The sequence below is a fragment of the Dama dama genome, chromosome 5 (genome assembly GCF_033118175.1).
Source record: "Dama dama isolate Ldn47 chromosome 5, ASM3311817v1, whole genome shotgun sequence".
NCBI lineage: Eukaryota > Metazoa > Chordata > Mammalia > Artiodactyla > Cervidae > Dama > Dama dama.
Window position 1 is genome coordinate 99,252,201 of NC_083685.1, and position 18,973 is coordinate 99,271,173.

Below are 18,973 nucleotides of genomic sequence, written 5' to 3' on the forward strand. Positions count from 1 at the left end.
TTTTGAAGGATAGTTGATTTACAGTGTTGTGTTAATCTCTGCTGTGCAGCCAAGTGATTCATTTATGTAGATTCACATTCTTTTTCATATTCTTTTCCATTACAGTTTATCACAGAATGTGAAGTAGAGTTCCTTGTGCTATACGATAGGACCGTGTTATTTACAGACTGTTGTCTTTTAATCAGCCTCTTGACCAACCCCAGAGGAAAGGGCTTTTCCCTCCAGAAGCCCATTATCTGGACCTAAGTCAAGGAATGGGTCATCGCCACAAACACACATATACACACGCATATGTGCACATGTGTGCACACATGCATGCACATACTCATGTATATCATCCAAATACTTTTTTTTAGCCACTAATGGTGTCAGCTACTTAAGAGAAATTCTCAAGCCAAGGCACATGTAGCATGCATAAAGCCTCTGCAAATTTGCCACATTTGGACACCCAGCTATCTCCCTCTTCCTCCTACACAAGTTGAAGATCAACTCATCCACTCCGTGCTTTTACATGCTAACTAATATTTCCCAAACTTGACCACCTTTTAAAACTCTCCACAGCAAAGTGCTTCTTATGACTCCTGAGGCCTGCTTAAGCCACAGAACAGAAAACCCCAAATAGACAGAAACAAGTGATTAAATATGTACATTCCCCAGAAGGCTCTGCAGTGAGTCTCTTGGAATGGCCATGATTAGCTGATTATGTTGTTAAATGTAAACAGATTATACCCTCTCTTACTTACTTCTCAGTGTTGTGAGAACTGGACACGCATTTCAAGGTAATGGATAAAAAGAGTCTGGCAAGAATAGCCTTCTGTGTTTACTGAACATGTCCTGTGTTACATGCATGAATTCATCTGAGCCTCCCAGCTACCCTACCCTAAGAGGTGAGGGGCTATTGCTGTGCCCATTTCACAGTTGAGAAAACTGAGGCACAAAGAAGCTAAGTCAGCTGCCTGAGGTCACACAACTGCCAAGTGGAGGACCTGGGCTGTAAACCCAGATATCTGGTTCCAAAACTTGTTCTTGTGTTCACTGTGCTTGGGAAAGTGAAGGGAGGAGGATGTGCTGTGCACTTAAGGCAAAGGGTAAATGTATTGGGAGTTTATTAAAAAGGGCAAACACTAAATGTCTTGACTCTGAAATGAGACCATTACGCTGCTAGAGTGTTATGTACTAGATATACAGCTTCATTTTCCCTATATCTTTGAAAATATGCATATCTTTAATTTTTAAAAATGTTTTTATCTTTAAACTTGTTGGTTGAACCACTCAGCCTACAGGACCTTAGTTCCCTGACCAGGAATTGAACCTAGGCCATGGCAGTGAAAACCTGGAATCCTAACCACTAGGTCACCAGGGAACTCCCAGTGATTTAGTTACATGATTTTTAAAAAGACTTGGTACATCACTGATAGATATTTTATTATGACAAACACATCCCCCTCATGCCCACAGCAAAATACATCTGACTCTGCTGTAGAAGCAGGGAGAAATAAAGTGAGCCAAAATTCACTTTGCAGATGTATTTTGCAGTGTATTGAGTCCACAAGCCCGGGCTGGCCTCCTTTTACTAGCAGGGTAGTGATGTAATACCCCACGAGCCCACTGGGTGGCACCACTATCTCTTGATTAAACTCTGATGGCTCCTCCTGGCCTCCGGGAGATACTTACAGACTGGACCTGCAACTGGAGGTCATTCTTCTCCTGCAGCAGGGACACCATTTTCTCCTCCAGCTCCTTTCGGCGAGCCTCAGATCTGGCCAGTTCTTCCTTGGCTCTCTCAAAGTCTTCCTTCATGGTGGCTATCTCCTTCTCAGCCTCCGCGCTCTTCAGCAGGGGCTTGATCTTGAAGAACAGGTTCATCCAGGGCCAGTGCTTGACGTTCATGAAAGATCGGATGTTGTACTGGATGCAGAAGATAGAGTCCCTGTGTATTGTTAGGATGGGGGTTAATGGACCACAGCAAGGGGCAGTCTCCACCCCCTGCCCCCATGAGCCCCAAGACCTTCACCCTTATCGGTCAGGTGGGAGGGAAGGAGGTACAGCTTGGCCGTACCCATCCCATGAGCTCCAGAGTCTGTTCTGCAAACGAAGAGGAGAGGAAACAGCATGTGCAAATTTGGGAGGTGAGAGAGGCTCCATCCAGCTGGCTTCCACCTCCACCACCCTCCTGAAAATGCTCAACCTCAGGTGGTCAGTCTGAGCAAACTCCGGGAGGCAGTGAAGGACAGGGAACCAGGGAGAAGGGCTTCCAGGGAATCCCCACACAGGACTGGCCGCAGTGCTGCTGTGCCTCCTGTTGCATTGCTGAAGGACTAAGGCCCTTCAAACTTCATTCACTCCCTTCCGTCCTCTCTCCCCCATCATCTGTTTCCTAATTCAGGTCCTGTCATCTTCTACTTGGACTTCTGCTACAGCCTGGCCTTGGCCCGTCCTGTGCCTTCAGGCCTGCTCTTCTTGCGGCTGCCAGTGACCTCTTTGAGTGTGTGTGCTTTTTGGTTTATGGCCACGCTGTGTGGCAAGTGGGATCTCACTTCCTGGAACAGGGATCAAACCTGTGCCTTCTGCAGTGGAAGCGTGGTGTCTTAACCACTGGCCTGCCAGGAAGGTCCCCCAGGTGACCTGTCTGAGATATTGAAACAAAGCCAATCCTCTCACTCATCTCCTCCATGGCCCCCCATCAAGTGGAAGAGTTAACCTGGGCTCCTCAAGGTGGCAGGTGGGGAGCTCCACTGCCAGCCTCTCCTCGCTCCAGTCAAGTGACCTGCCTTTGCTCCCCCCAACCCCCAGGCCACCCTTCCTCCAGCCGTGCAAGGCCTCCTTTGGAAAGCTCTTTCTTTTTGCTGCCCTTTCATGCCAACTCCAGCCCCCAATCCGTCCACCTGGCCCTGAATACAACTAACACTACGCTCGTCACAAACGTGAAAACTAGCCAAGCAGTTGTCTGCTTCCCACTCTTCTGTGGGCTCCTGGGGGCCAGGACTTTTTTTCTGCATCTCCAGTGTCAAGCAGAGGCCCCAGCACAGAACTGTGGCTCAGTAAATGTGGGACAAATAAGTGAACATCTTAAGACTAAAACACAAAGCGATGATCAGCTCCAGGGAGGAGGGCGGGGAGGCGAGGGCTTGCATCACCTCCTCTCCATCATCTTCTTGAACTCCACCCGCATCAGGTAGCCCCGGCATAAGGCCTGCGTGCGTGTCATCAGGGTCACCAGCTTCTCGTCCCTCATCTCCTCCAAGAGGCCCAGGAGCCCAGCTTTGAAGAATACCTGTGTGAAAGGAGAGATGGGTCCTGCTTCATCCACAGCCTGTGCACTCAACAGGGGCTGTCTCTGTCTAGCCCTAGCCCTGGACTTGGAGCCCTGGCTTGGGACCAGCAGCCATCTGGCTCCCAAGATTCTGTTTTTGGGGGCTGTATTCTCTGCAGAAGCCGCTCTGTGTCCTGTTCCAAGGTATGTTCCAGGCCCCACCGGCCCAGGTGGACAGATTCTGATGGAGTTCACGTGCAGGAAGCAAGGATGGGGCAGAAATAGAATCACAGATGCAGACCAGGAGGGACTCACAGACGTCTCTGCCCCCCCTCCCATCCTCATCCTCCTATCTCTCTGCCCAGCTGAGGAGGTGGGTCCCACCCTGGGGGCCCCTCCCAGCACTGCCCACACCTGCAGGGCTTCCTCTGCCCCTGTGATGTTCCCAGGAAGCAGGGTACCTGTGGGGGCCACAGGCTTTTCCCTAATCAGGTTGATGGTCCCCTGGCCCCTTTCAGGACACAGAACTTTGGAGTCAGGCCAGGATTTGCAGCTGGCCTTTGTCACCCACTCCCCACGCGACCTCGAACAAGTCTTTTGTCCTCTGGGAGCCTCCCAATAACCCCATGAGGTAAGTACCACCCTTATCACCATCAGGTGATCTGGAAGATTCGGTAAAATGTGTATAGAAGGCATGTCACAGGTCTCAATGCACATGTGCTCAATAATGGTGATCATTTATATTGGTTATAATTCTTCTCAGGGCCTCACGGTCCCTGGAATTCTGTGTTCTCTGATCTCTTTGGCTCCTCCCCTTTAGGGGCACTCATTCTCTGCTCCTGTTGATTTCTTCTATTGCTGCTGGGGCTGGGGCTTCCAATTAAGCCTCTAGACACTTAAAATCAGCATAGAGAGACCTTCCTATACCTGGGCAGAGTTCCCTTGGCCTGGGCTTCTGGGCAAGGGATGGTCAGGCTGCCCGGAAGGGGAAAGAGACACCTTTCCTCCCATCAGCTCACAAGCAGCCCAGTTCAGTTCAGTCGCTCAGTTGTGTCTGATTCTTTGTGATTCCATGGACTGCAGCACGCCAGGCCTTCCTGCCCATCACCAAGTCCCAGAGCTTGCTCAAACTCATGTCCAAGTTGGTGATGCCATCCAAACATCCCATCCTCTGTCATCCCCTTCTCCTCCTGCCTTTAATCTTTCCCAGCATCAGGGTCTCTTCCAATGAGATAGTTCTTCGCTGGAATTTAGTATTGGAGTTTCAGCTTCAGCATCAGTCCTTCCAATGAATATTTAGGACTGATTTCCTTTATGATTGACTGGTAGGATCTCCTTGCAGTCCAAAGGACTCTCGAGAGTCTTCTCTGACACCACAGTTCAAAAGGGGGTTGGGAGTTAACACCATTGGCCTGGGGGTTACCTAGGGTGGGGGTCGTCCCTGCCCCACCTGTGCTCACCTTGGTGTGGCCGAACCTATACTGCTCCCGGTCCACGTCGATGGAGTTCAGAAGCTTCTCGGAAGCATTTTTGCTGTCAATGAACTGCCCCTCTGGGATGGCACTGGCATTGAGGATCCGGTACCTGACGAGGGAGGGTGAGGGGTCAGCGTGGGGCCTGGGTGTGAATGGTCTGGAGATGGGCCTCTGGTGACACAGCTCTGGGTGGAGCCAGGAGGGTGCTGGGCCTTGCCGCTTCCTGAGGGGCTGCTGTTTCCTGCTCCTCCCTGCTCAGGCCCCGGGGCCACGGAGCCCAGTGGGGTCCCAGCCCGGTCTCTCTGGGACAGGAGGAGGTGGTGTCCCCCGTACCCAGGGTGGAGTCTGGAGGCAGAATCCAGGGAACCACTGCTGCTGAGGGGACAAGGCCATACCAGCAGCTGGCCCAGCACACGTGAGCCCAGGAGATGCCTCACCTGCACTGGAGGCCGGGTCAGGACGGGCACCTACCTATATCCCCCCACCAAATGGGCAGTTCTGGGGAGGGTGGAGGTTTCAGTTGAGGGGCAAAATTTCCCAATGGATTCAACTCCTACAAAAGGCTCTGTGCCTGAGACCAGGCCTTCTAGAACCTTCTCCTGCTCTAGCCATAGAAGGAAATGGAATATTATACAGTGACTGGTCTGGCAGAGGGGAATCTAGGGGCTGATTTTAGGCAAGTGGGCTGTGACAGGAGGGAAAGAAACATATGGAAGCAAGGCCAGCTGAGTGCATGGCTGGGATGGTGCTTTCAGAGGAGATGACTCTTATCTGACTTTAAAGAACCTTGAAATCAGCTGTGACCTGCAGGCTAGTGGTCATTCTAGAGTGTCCTCTTCCCACCTGTCCCCCTGGGCAAGGCCTGGACTTGTGGGCCCAGATGGCAGTCGGGAGGAGAGCATTGGTCTAGAGCAGGGAATCTCAACTGGGGGACACTGGGCAATGTCTGAGACTGAGGTGGTGTGGTTGCTACCAGCAACTGTGGATTGAGGCCAGGGGTGCTGCTAAAATCATGTAACACACAGGACAGTCCTCACAATAAAGAATTATCTAGCCCTAAATGTCCACAGTGCAGGGGTTGAGAAACCCTGGTCTGGAGTCACAGTCAGGCTCGAGTGGTCTGGGCTCTGATCTTGGGATTGCTTTGGGGTGGTCCAGCCCTTGCTCTGTGCCAAAGGCTTGTCGCCCCAGCAGAAGAATCCTATGGAAACCTTGGGAGCTCACCCAACACCCAGCTGCAGGAGTGCCTTTGGGGGATGCAGAAGGTACCCTCTAAAGGAGAGAGATGGAACGGCAGGCGACCTACCGCTGTTTGAAGTCCCCGTAGAGGATCCGGCTGGGGAAGCCCTTCCTGCAGATGCGGATGCCCTCCAGGACCCCGTTACAGCGCAGCTGGTGCAGGACCAGGTGGTGGTCCATCACGCCTGGAGAGAGAGCAGCCCAGGGCCTGTTGGCGGCCTTTCCACTGTTTTCTCTGATGTTCTGGGCACCATGAGACCCCTGGATACCCAGACTGGAATGGGAAGGTTTGGTGCCAGTAGAAATAATCTCAACGTTCTGGGGAGGCTCTAGCACCCCATAACCATGGGACTAAAAGCCAAAATATTAATCTTTGCCCTGTTCATCGCTCTTGACTCTGATGAGGACAGGATAGTTGTCTTGATCTAGAAGTGTCTCTCATCATTATTATTCTCATAATAACAACAGTTTTTATTATTACTATAATTGACAGCCAACATTTGCAGAGTGTTCATAATGTGTTTGGCCCTATATTGTTTTGTTTTTATTATTTTCCTTGGTGGCCTAGTAAATAATCAGGTGCAAGGGTTTCATGAGAATATGCAAAGAAGAAGCCTCCTCTGTCATTACTGTGTTTGATATTTTGACGAGGTTGACCATATAATTTATTATATTGCATGCACTCTTACATATTTTTGTCTGCTTCATCAATCATGAACTGACAGAGTTTATTTAAATTCACCTACAACTATTGTTGTAGTGCTATCTACTAGCATTTTTTAAAAATTGAGGTATCATTCACATATAACATTTTATTAGTTTCAGGTGTACAACCATATTTGTATATATTATGAAATGATTGCTGCAAGAAGTCCAGTTAACCCCCATCACCATACACAGTTACAATTTTTTCTCTTATGATTGGTCCTGTTTTAAATGCTATGCATGTACTAGCTTATTTAATTCTCACAACAACCCTCTAAGGAGGGTGAAGGGGGTTAATATTTACAAAATGAGTCAACATTTGTAAGTGCTCACCAATAGGGTTTCCCTGGTGGCTCATAGGGTAAAGGATTTGTGTGCAATGTAGGCGACGTGGATTTGATCCCTGGGTTGGGAAGATCCCCTGGAGAAGGGAATGGCTACCCACTCCAGTATTCTTGCCTGGAGAATCCCATGGACAGAGGAGCCTGGCAGGCAATAGTCCATGGGACTGTAAAGAGTTGGACATGACTGAGTGACTATCACTTTCACTCAGTAAATAAATGAGTAAATAACTAAGTGAATGAATCAATAAAATGCCATCTGATCCTCCTTTTATAGACTAGAAAGCTAAAGGACTCGGCTGCGGTCCCTTGAGCAGTCACAGGTGGAGCTGGGCTGTTTTCCTGCATCATCTGCTCTCCTGTAATGCTGCTGAGGCAGGGCTTGATGCCAGAAGCCCAGTCTTTGGGATGGAACAGCTTGGCTGATCAGTGAGCTGCCTCGTAGCCACAGTGTATGTGATGGTCTGTTCTTTTCTTTGTGAGCCCTGAATCTCAGCCCTACTCCAAGAATATTTGTGAATCCAAGACTGGGGATGGTTCAAGGTCTACTGTACTGCAGTGTGCTATGTCTGTATATCTGGTGTCTGAGTCTTGATTTCCTCCCTTATGAAATGGAGATAAGCACCCTCATCTTGCAGTGAACTGTTATAAGCAGCAACATAATAATGTTACAACACATAACATAATAATGTGACTGTAGTGGGCTCAGAAAACAGTTGTTATTGATTCTGTTTATATTATGGAAGACCTAAGTTGATTATTTGCCAAATATAGTGGCTCCTAATTTTTGGGGGGAGGGGGGAGTTTTTTTTTCATAACCTTATGAAAGTCATGAATCTAGTGTACCTATATATGTGTTGTCGTTGTTCAGTCACCCAGTCATGTCCGACTCTTTGTGACCCCACGGACTGCAGCATGCCAGGCTTCTCTGTCCTTCACTATCTCCCAGAGTTTGCTTAAATTTATGTCCACTGAGTTGATGATGCACTGGCCAAAGAGTTCATATATAACATCTTATGGAATACTTGAACAAACTTTTTGGCCAACCCAATACATAATATTTTGGAAATAATTTCATAGTAGGGATATAGGTGAAATAAAAGACGCCCAGTTGAACTTGAATTTCAGAGAAATAGTAAAATAATTATTTCAGTGTAAGTATATCCCAAATATTGCACGGGTCATGGTTATACTAAGAAAATTTTCACTGTCTTATCTGAAATTTGAATTTAATGGGGAGGGGTCTCATATTTTTAATCTGTTAAATCTGGGAGCCCTATTTCATAGACTGAAAAGAGATAAAGGCTATCATGACCCCGTCTTCAGGGGAGCACACACGCACATGCACACAGACTCGCCGACACATGCATACACACATGTGTGCACACCTCCCACAGAATTTTGCTCATGTTTCAGGGAGTCCTGTTCTGGTGGATTCTTACTCACCAGGTGTCTTAGTCTCATTGGGAATCAGACATCGCACAAAGTGAGGGTGAGTGCTTCTTAAATTGGTCATCAATTTGTTTAAATTTTCCTGGGGCACAAACCAGAAGAAGCACATTTACCTTTCCAAACACTGTTTCACTGGGCAGAAAAATAACTGAATGTGGAAGGTGTGAAAAAACAAACCCTGAACACAGCAGACACGGTCTGGAAAGAGGAGCCCTTCTTCTTCCCACCCTTCTTGCTTGCCCCGGAGTCACCTGGAGACAGACAGACACAGGGGATATGTCTGGTGAGTCCTGAGGACACAGTGGTGGCCTTCCTACCCATCCCCCACCCATTTTATTGAGCTGTAACTGACATATAACATTGTATAAATTTAAGTTGTACAAAGGGATGATTTGATATTTGTATATACTGCAAAATGATCACTGCTACTTAACATCTATCACCTCCATAATTAGTTTTTTTCTTGTGTTGAGCGCTTTTAAAATCTACTCTCTTAGCAGCTTTCAAATATACAATACAGTGTTATTAACTATCGTTGTCATACTGTACATTACAACCACAGAACTTATTTATGTTATAATCATAAGTATGCACCTTTTAACCCCCTTCACCCAATTCTTCCCCAGCTCTCACCTCCTACCTCTGGCAACCACAAATCCGATCTCTGTTTCTATGATTTTGGTTTTTTAAGATTCCACAACTCAGTGATATCATACAGTATTTGTCTTTCTCTGTCTGACTTATTTCTCTTAGCTTAAGACCCTCCAACTCCATCCTTGTTGCTGCAATGGCAGCGTTTCATTCTTGTGTATGGCTTAGTAATATTCCATTATATGTGTGTGTATACACACATACAAGATATTACCACATCTTCTTTATCTATTTATCTGGTGATAGACACAGGTTGCTTCCATACCTTGGTAATTCTAATAATGCTGCTATAAATATTGGGGTTTCAAATTAGTGGGTTTTTGGGGGGGATGTATACCCAGGATTAGAATTGTGGGTCATATGATTAGAACTCAATCTCCTAAGGAAGAGGAAGAATAGAAGTAGGAGAAAGAAGAACAGAAATAGATAAATCAAAGTCATCCTGAAGCTCATGTCCAATTATTGGTTCTTTATGAGCTGTGAGTGATTACATAGTTTCCACAAGGGGGGATTTTAAAAAAGGATGTCACCTGCTTCTGCACCAGCATAGTTGGAAAAAAGAAAGGACAGCAGCTTCAGCGAAGACTTCTGGTACAGCCCGACCACCGTCTCATTCAGGGGGTCCTTGTTCTTGTCCAGCCAGCCGGCAATGTTGTAGTCCACGGTGCCCGCATAGTGCACCAGGGAGAAGTGGGCCTCAGCCTTGCCCTTGGCAGGTTTGGGCTTCTGGAAGTTGTTGGACTTGCCCAGGTGCTGGTCATACAGCTTGTTCTTGAAGGAGGTGTCCGTGGCCTTGGGGAACATGCACTCCTCTTCCAGGATGGAGAAGATGCCCATAGGCTGGAGGGAGGATAATAGACTGTCCTCAGTGTTCAGTAGTACATCCCCAGTGACTCCGTCTTCTGAAGGAGCCAGGGGCAACTTTGGTGCTGCGCTGTAACTAGGAACACTGGGATGTCAGTGCTTCGAGAGCAAGGCTGCCGGTCCGCTCGGTGCCATGGCAGAATAGTGCTTGACGTTAAGCTTGGCAGCACAGTAGGTGCTTATTTAATGTTTGCTGAACAAAAAAGCATGGGATGAGATTGCACATATGTAAGTGCAGCTCTTTGTGAGATAATAGAATATATATATACTGGTCTCTGTCCCTGGTTTCTGGCAAAGAGCTTCTAAAGCCTTTGTAATGTCCTAGTGATAAGAGTACTAGAGCATCTATTGTTCTCTTGAGGTGACTCTGGGCTGGGGGCCCCTGGCTGAGGGCTGGTCACCAGAAAGACCAAGCCATGATGAGAAGCTTGGGATTTTCATCCCCTCCCCCATCCACCAGAGAAGGGGACAGGGGCTGGAAATGCAGCAAATGATTGGTTGTGCCTACGTGAGGAAGCCTCCATAAAATCATAGTTGTAGGTGATTTTGAGAACTTCCAGGTTGGCAAACATGTCCACACTGGGAGGGTGACACAATACAAGCTTTGCGGACAGAAGCGCTTGCATTTGGGACTCTCCCAGATCTTGTTCCATATGTCTCTTCATCTGGCTGTTCATCTGTACACTTTAAAAATTTTTTTTAATTTACTTTTTATTTTATTTTATTTTTTTGGCCACAATATGTGGCATGTGGGATCTTAGTTCCCCAACCAGGGATCAAACCCGGGTACCCAGGATTGGAAGCACAGAGTCTTAACCCCTGGACCATGAGGGAAGTCCCTCATCTGTTTTCTTTATCAAATCCTTTGATAAACTGGTAAATGTAACTCTTTTCCTGAGCTCAGTGAACCCCTCTAGTAAATTAATTAAACCTGAGGACAGGGTTGTGCGAAACGTTGATTTATAGCCAACTAGGTCAGAAGTTGTAGGACACCTGGGGACCTACTGCTTGAACTTGGCATCTCTGGGTAGAGAGTGCCAGAATTGAGTTAAATTGTAGGACCACCAGTTAATGTTGCAGAGGATTGCTTGCTGTCATGAGGAAAAACCTCCATATGTTTGGTGACCAGAAACATAAGAAATGAAGTGCTCTGTGTGAGTAGTAAAGCAAATTCATAGAAGAGAAACACACAGTAGGGAAGAACTAAGTTTTTCCCTACATAGGAAGGAAAAAAAAAAAGCTTTGTTTCCCTAACTTACTCCCTTTTAGGAACAAATTTACAAAAAATGTAAAGTTGCATGAGTGAGTGAGTGATAGTTGCTCAGTCATGTCTAACTCTGCGACCTCATGGACTGTGGCCTGCCAGGCTCCTTTGTCCATGGAATTCTCCAGGCAAGAAAACTGGAGTGGGTTGCCATTTCCTTCCACACATAGGCATAAAAATCATATGAGTAATATTTTAAGCAATAAAATCTGGGTTTTTCAGTAGCCGCCTTAGGAAGACAGGCTTCCAACACAACCAGTGCTCAAAATGTGATGAGAATTCTTTTTTAAAAAGTTAATATCATCCTCTCTTTTCATAGTAACATTCCTCGAAGAAGCCCACTGCTCCATGGTCTCTTCTCCTTGGGCCTTTGGACAAGTCAGGTATGTGTGAAATGCCCAGTCACCCCTGGGCTTCATTCACATTCTTGGGGATCACTGAGCCCTTGGATCTTAATCACTCACATACCTCAATTGTCTGAACAGATTCTGGGAGCTTTCCAAACATTCACCCTTTCTGCACTGGGAATTCAGCTCTCTGAAGGTTCAGAGCCTGGGGACATAGGTTTAGGGAGCCAGTATGTTAGCAGAGAAGTGTTAGAGCAAAGAGGGGGTGGCCCAGCCGATGAGGAGCTGCCCCGGGGAGCAGTGTTTCTTACCTTCTCGATGAGCTCGATGCAGGCAGCCAGGTCCATCCCAAAGTCGATGAACTCCCACTCGATGCCTTCCTTCTTGTACTCCTCCTGCTCCAGCACGAACATGTGGTGGTTGAAAAACTGTTGCAGTTTCTCATTGGTGAAGTTGATGCACAGCTGCTCCAGGCTGTTGAACTGGGTATTTTAGATACCAGATAATTTAAATGAGTCTGGAAAATCCTGGGGTGATTCAACAAAGCAGACACAAAGCAGAAGGGCCATTTGAGGTCTGTCATTTATCCAAACAACTCACATCAAAGATCTCAAAGCCAGCAATGTCCAAGACCCCGATGAAGTACTGCCTGGGCTGCTTGGTGTCCAGCTGCTGGTTGATGCGGGTGACCATCCACAGGAACATCTTCTCATAGACGGCTTTGGCCAGAGCACCCACCGAATTGGTCACCTTGAAAAAGGATCAGCCACTCAACCCTCAGATTAGTATTTTTATGAAATCTACAAAGTGGAAGCCTTGAAAGTCAAAGGCAGCAGGATACTAGCAATTTCATACAGTTTAACCTGACATTAAATCTATCTCAAGGCATCTTCTCAGTTCACGAGGTCAATTCCATTTAAGCTCGTTTTCTTTTTTTTTTTTTACAAAGCTCTTTTTCTGCCAAGCATGGATATAACACATGACTCTAGCCCTGGCCACACCTAATTGAACCAGACACAGAGTCTCTCCTGAGAATTTGGTATTGGGATCAAAAAGATGTTGGGCTCAGGATGAGGATGGAATCACGAAGATGTAAACTTGGGAGCTCTGGGTGGTCACGGGTAGGGGAGGTAAGGAAAGCTTATCTGAGAACACAGAGCAGGAGAGAGAAGACAGTCTAGAGTCCCTGAGAAGGAGGCTGCCTGGCTCCAGAGGGCTTTTCACTCCCTGATTCCAGGCCCTCATAGCACCAAGGTGCTCAGTGAGTTACCCTGAGCCTGAAGAATGAATTCCTTTCCCATGCTGTAGCCAGTTGCACATGTTTTTCTGATCCCTGCAACTGAAAGAACTTCAGGAAGAGACTGAAAATAGAAAAACACTCGAGTTGATTGGATTCAGAGTATTTCCATTTACCTGCTGGACGTTTTGCCCCTTCGTGACATATTCGTTCCCAACCTTCACCCTTGGACAGCATAGGCCTTTCAGCATTTCTGCAGAATTCAGACCCATCAGGTACCCAGCCTTATCAGCCACTGAAGGAAAAGAAGAATTGGTGTCACACAGACAGCAGCTGCTAAAACATCCAGTCGGGTCTTGGGTCCTCCCAGAAGTATTGTCTATGATCCTTTTGGATGTTTTTAATGTTTTCCTACAAGCCCCAGGCCTGCACTCATCTCATGGAGTTTCGACCCCATAATCCAGGGTCCTGGGTTTTCGAGAACTTTCATTTTGCTTTCTATAATAGTCTTTAGTAATAGGTCAATTTTGACAAACTTGAAATTTAAATTTCATTAGAAAACATATAGCTACTTAATACTGTTGGAATCTTGATAATACAACAACATGGTGTATAAGTAAAGGAAGCACCATCTGGATAATTAATTTAAGTTGAACACGTTCCTAATTTCAAGTGTTAATCATAAGTTGTGTCTGACTCTTTACAGCCCCATAGACTGTAGCCCATCAGGCTCCTCTGTCCATGGAAGTCTCCAGGCAAGAATACTGGAGTGGGTTGCCATTCTCTTCTCCAGGTGATCTTCCCAACCCAGGTATCGAACCCGGGCCTCCTGCATTGCAGGCAGATTCTTCACTGTCTGAGCCACTAGGGAAGCTCACGGTGCCATGCAGATACTTGAGAGAGAAGTACAAAACCTTGCCTGCAAGTATTTGGAGATGGTCAAGTTCAGTTGAATACTGGCAGTTTCACAAAGTTCACCAGTTTGGTGGACTTTGGAATGGGCCTGGCCGCTTGCCTTGAGCTCATTGAGAAGCAGAGGCATGCTGCTTCCCAAGCTCCTCCTTGCTTGGGGCTGGTTGGGGAGTCACATAAATAAAAACTCAGGGCAGTGTTTGTTAAGGACTTACTAAGAGACCAACTGCGTGTTTTACTCTTTGCTCAAATTATCCCTTCTCCTTTTGCTTATTTACATGGATCCTACCATTATTCTTCAGTTAAAGCTTGGGATGATACATTATTTTTTTCACCCCTGACATGCTGTGTTGAGACAGGCACCAAGTCCTGCTTGTTTTACCTTCAAAATGGTTCACGTGTCTCGTTTCCAAGAGATGTGGAATAGTTTGGTGGCAAAGAGCCTGGGTTCAAATTCGGGCTTTGCTCCTTTGTGTGCCCATGCTCAGTTGTGTCCGACTCTGAGACCCCATGAACTGTAGCCCTCCAGGCTCCTCTGTCCATCGAATTTTCCGGGCAAGAATATTGGAGTGGGTTGCCATTTCCTTCTCCAGGGGATCTTCCCAACCCAGGGATCGAACCTGCTTCTCTTTTGCCTCATTAGCGGATGGATTCTTTTACCACCGCACCACCTGGGAATCCCTCTTTATGCCTCGGTCTTTTCATTTGTCAAGCGGGGGACAGTGACAGTAACCACATGGACAACCCAAATTCAGTCTGTACAGTTTTCCAAGAGCAGCTCTTGAGACGAATACCACGTTTATCTCCCATGACCCAGTCCACATGTGAACCAGGTGGAGAGTTGAACCTCACCCCCTTCCCATGTGTGATACCTTCTGTGCCATCCGGCTCTGCCTGCTCCTCCCGCTGCTTCTGCTTGAACTTCATGTTCCCGTAGTGCATCACGGCACCCGTCAGCTTGTAGATCCCGACCTTCTCCTCTGAGCTGAAGCCCAGGATGTCAATGGCATTCTGGGAATTAGAGAGAAGGACAGCTGTCACAGAAGACCTCAGGGATCCCAATGCAACTCTTTCCTGGCATTTTGTAGAGCACAAGAGATGGCATTACCCCAATAAGTGGATAACAGGTGGCGTATGGTAAGTTAGGGGTTAAAAACCATTTCTTTCATTGAACGTGTTTGTGTGTGTGGTTGGAGATTATGGGAAGAAAATGTGAATTATCTGTTTGCTTCCATCCAGTGAGCACTGATTTGAGTCCTGTTCCAGTGTGCATAGATTTGGGGCTGTTTTCTGGATGAGGCCATTGGGAATGATTGTGTGATTCTGGGAGGAGGCAGGCTCATGGATGCTATCCAAGAGCTTGTGAGCTTGGCATTGCCATCTAGGAATTCCAGTGTTGTTCAGAATAGCAATGACATGGCATCATAGAATATTAGAACTGGAAGGGAGGATACAATTTTTCAAATGCAAAAGAAGCTAGGGAGGGCAGTAGGCACTGATAAATGGAATATTTCCTGTGGTATCAGTAAGCAAAAGATATCACAGCCATCAGAGACTGCAGCCCTCTTTCATGAGCCAGTGAGCCCTAAGGAAACTCAGGATGTGAAAATACAGGATACTGGCTCCAGAGAGCTGAGGTGCATATGAAAGGAATGATTTCAGTGAGTCCAGACTCTTGCATCTTCCCATACATAGAAAAGCCCTACATCCCTTAACTTTGGATATCTGCTTTTCTTTAATTAACAATCATCTTTTCATGTTCAGACTACCTGACCTTTGTTGCAAAGCTTCTCTATAACCTGACATCCCCCCTCAAACTCCCCTATCACCCCTCCCCCCCACCGCCCACCCCACCCTACCCCCCCCCCCCCCCCGGCCTCCTTGGGGCAGTTGTCTCAGGTTATTTGAGACGCTGCCTCCTGGGCTTGAAGTCCTAAAAATTCCTGCTGAATGAAACATAACTCTCAACATTTTAGGCTGTGACTATTTTTAAAGTGAACAATACCATCCCTATGTTATCTCATTAAGTCCCTATGAAAACCTTATAGGTGCACAGATTTTTCCAGATTTCCAGGTGAAGACCCAGTTTCCCCCTCAGTCAGTCTCTCCCATCAGGAAACTTCCGTAAGCCTCTTTTCCTTCTCCATCAGAGGGCATACAGATTGAAAGCCACAATCACAGAAAACTAACCAATCTGATCACATGGACCACACCCTTGTCTAACTCAATGAAACTATGAGCCATGCCGTGTAGGGGCCACCCAAGATGGATGGGTCATGGTGGGGAGTTCTGACAAAACATGGTCCACTGGAGAAGGGAATGGCAAACCACTTCAGTATTCTTGCCTTGGGAACCCCATGAACAGCAGCCCAATATGCTATTGGAGATTAGTTGAGAAATAACTCCAGAAAGAATGAAGAAATGGAGCCAAAGCAAAAACAACACTGGTGATGGAAGTACAGTCTGATGCTATAAAGAGCAATATTGTGTAGGAACCTGGAATGTTAGGTCCATGAAACAAGGTAAATTGGAAGTGGTCAAACAGGAGATGGCAAGAGTGAACGTCAACATTTCAGGAATCAGCAAACTAAAATGGACTGGAATGGGTGAATTTAACTCAGATGACCATTATATCTACTACTGTGGGCAAGAATCCCTTAGAAGAAATGGAGTAGCCCTCATAGTCAACAGAAGAGTCCAAAATGCAGTACTTGGATGCAAACTCAAAAACGATAGAATGATCTCTGTTCATTTCCAAGGCAAACCATTCAATATCACAGTAATCCAAGGCTATGCCCTGACCAGTAATGCTGAAGAAGCTGAAGTTAAATGGTTCTATGAAGACCTACAAGACCTTCTAGAACTAACACTCCAAAAAGATGTCCTTTTCCTTATAGGGGACTGGAATGCAAAAATAGGAAGTCAAGAGATACCTGGAGTAACAGGAAAATTTGGCCTTGGAATATAGAATGAAGCAGGGCAAAGGCTAATAGAGTTCTGCCAAGAGAACACACTGGTCATAGCAAACACCCTCTTTCAACAACACAAGAGAAGACTCTACACATGGACATCACCAGATGGTCAACACCAAAATCAGATTGATTATATTCTTTGCAGCCAAAGATGGAGAAGTTCTATACAGTCAGCAAAAACAAGACTGGGAGCTGATTGTGACTCAGATCATGAACTACTTATTGCCAAATTCAGACTTAAAATGAAGAAAGTAGGGAAAGCCATTAGACCACTCAGGTATGACCTAAATCAAATCCCTTATGATTATACAGTGGAAGAGACAAATATATTCAAGGGATTAGATCTGATAGACAGAGTGTCTGAATAACTATGGATGACATTCGTGACATTGTATAGGAAGCAGTGATCAAGACCATCCCCAAGAAAAAGAAATGCAAAAAGGCAAAATGGTTGTCTGACAAGCCCTTACAAATAGCTGTGAAAACAAGAGAAGTGACAGGCAAAAGAGAAAAGGAAAGATACACCCATTTGAATGCAGAGTTCTAAAGAATAGCAAGATAAAGCCTTCCTCAGTGATCAATGCAAAGAAATAGGGGAAAACAATAGAATGGCAAAGACTAGAGATCTTTTCAAGAAAATTAGAGATACCAAGGGAACATTTCATGTAAAGAAGGGCACAATAAAGGACAGAAATGGTATGGACCTAACAGAAGCAGAAGATTTTAAGAAGAGGTAGCAAGAATACACAGAAGAGCTATACAAAAAAGGTCTTCATGACCCAGATAATCATGATGGTGTGATCACTCACCTAGAGGCAGACATCCTGAAATGCGAAATCAAGTGGGCATTAGGAAGCATCACTATGAACAAAGCTAGTGGAGGTGATAGAATTCTAGTTGAGCTATTTCAAATCCTAAAAGATGATGCCGTCAAAGTACTGCACCCAATATGTCAGCAAATTTGGAAAACTCAGCAGTGGCTGAGAACAGGACTGGAAAAGATCAGTTTTCATTCAAATCCCAAAGAAAGGCAATGCCAAAGACTGCTCAAACTACTGCACAACTACACTCATCTCACATGCTAGTAAAGTAATACTCAAAATTCTCCAAGCCAGGCTTCAACAGTGCATGAACTATGAACTTCCAGATGTTCAAGTTGGTTTTAGAAAAGGCAGAGGAAGCAGAGATCAAATTGCCAATATCCACTGGATCATCGAAAAAGCAAGAGAGTTCCAGAAAACATCTATTCTGCTTTATTGACTATGCCAAAGCCTTTGACTGTGTGGATCACAACAAACTGTGGAAAATTCTTCAAGAGATGGATATACCAAACCACCTGACCTGTCTCCTGAGAAAACTGTATGCAGGTCAGGAAGCAACAGTTAGAACTGGACATGGAACAACAGACTGGTTCTAAATCGGGAAGTGATTACGTCAAAGCTGTACATCGTCACCTTACTTATTTAACTTATTTGCAGAGCACATCATGAGAAACACTGGGCTGGGTGAAGCACAAGCTGGAATCAAGATTACTGGGAGAAATATCAATAACCTCAGATATGCAGATGACATCACCCTTATGGCAGAAGGTGAAGAACTAAAGAGCCTCTTGATGCAAGTGAAAGAGGAGAGTGAAAAAGTTGGCTTAAAGCTCAACATTCAGAAAACTAAGATCATGGCGTCTGGTCCCATCACTTCATGGCAAATAGATGAGGAAACAATGGAAACAGTGTCAGACTTTATTTTTTTGGGCTCCAAAATCACTGCAGATGGTGACTGCAGCCATGAAATTAAAAGACATGTGCCCCTTGGAAGAAAAGTTATGACCAACCTAGACAGCTTATTAAAAAGCAGAGACATTACTTTGCCAACAAAGGTTCATCTAGTCAAAGCTATGGTTTTTCCAGTAGTCATGTATGGATGTGAGAGTTGGACTACAAAGAAAGCTGAGTGCTGAAGAATTGATACTTTTGAACTGTGGTGTTGGAGAAGACTCTTGAGAGTCCTTTGGACTACAGGGGATCCAACCAGACAATCCTAAAGGAAATCAGTTCTGAATGTTCATTGGAATGACTGATGTTGAAGCTGAAGCTCCAATATTGGACACCTGATGTGAAGAATTGATTCATTTGAAAAGACCCTGATGCTGGGAAAAATTGAAGGCAAGAGGAGAAGGGGTCGACAGAGGATGAGATGGCTGGATAGCATCACCGACTCAATGGACATGAGTTTGAGTAAGCTCGGGAGTTGGTGACAGACAG

The 18,973-nt window shown here is 46.0% G+C and overlaps 1 protein-coding gene across 1 annotated transcript in view; it reads right to left on the bottom strand.

The window, feature by feature from the left end:
- The window catches only part of MYH13 (myosin heavy chain 13), a 47,949-nt gene that overhangs the window by 19,536 nt on the left and 9,440 nt on the right, over positions 1-18,973 (bottom strand). Inside the window, exons 10-20 of the mRNA XM_061141075.1 lie at positions 14,613-14,751; positions 13,005-13,123; positions 12,192-12,341; positions 11,903-12,073; positions 9,647-9,956; positions 8,643-8,716; positions 8,460-8,547; positions 6,035-6,152; positions 4,714-4,837; positions 3,138-3,274; positions 1,675-1,930 (exon numbers count right to left, since the gene is read on the bottom strand). Coding sequence (XP_060997058.1) covers positions 1,675-1,930; positions 3,138-3,274; positions 4,714-4,837; positions 6,035-6,152; positions 8,460-8,547; positions 8,643-8,716; positions 9,647-9,956; positions 11,903-12,073; positions 12,192-12,341; positions 13,005-13,123; positions 14,613-14,751 — 1,686 coding nt within the window. The remainder of the gene's footprint in view (positions 1-1,674; positions 1,931-3,137; positions 3,275-4,713; positions 4,838-6,034; positions 6,153-8,459; positions 8,548-8,642; positions 8,717-9,646; positions 9,957-11,902; positions 12,074-12,191; positions 12,342-13,004; positions 13,124-14,612; positions 14,752-18,973) is intronic.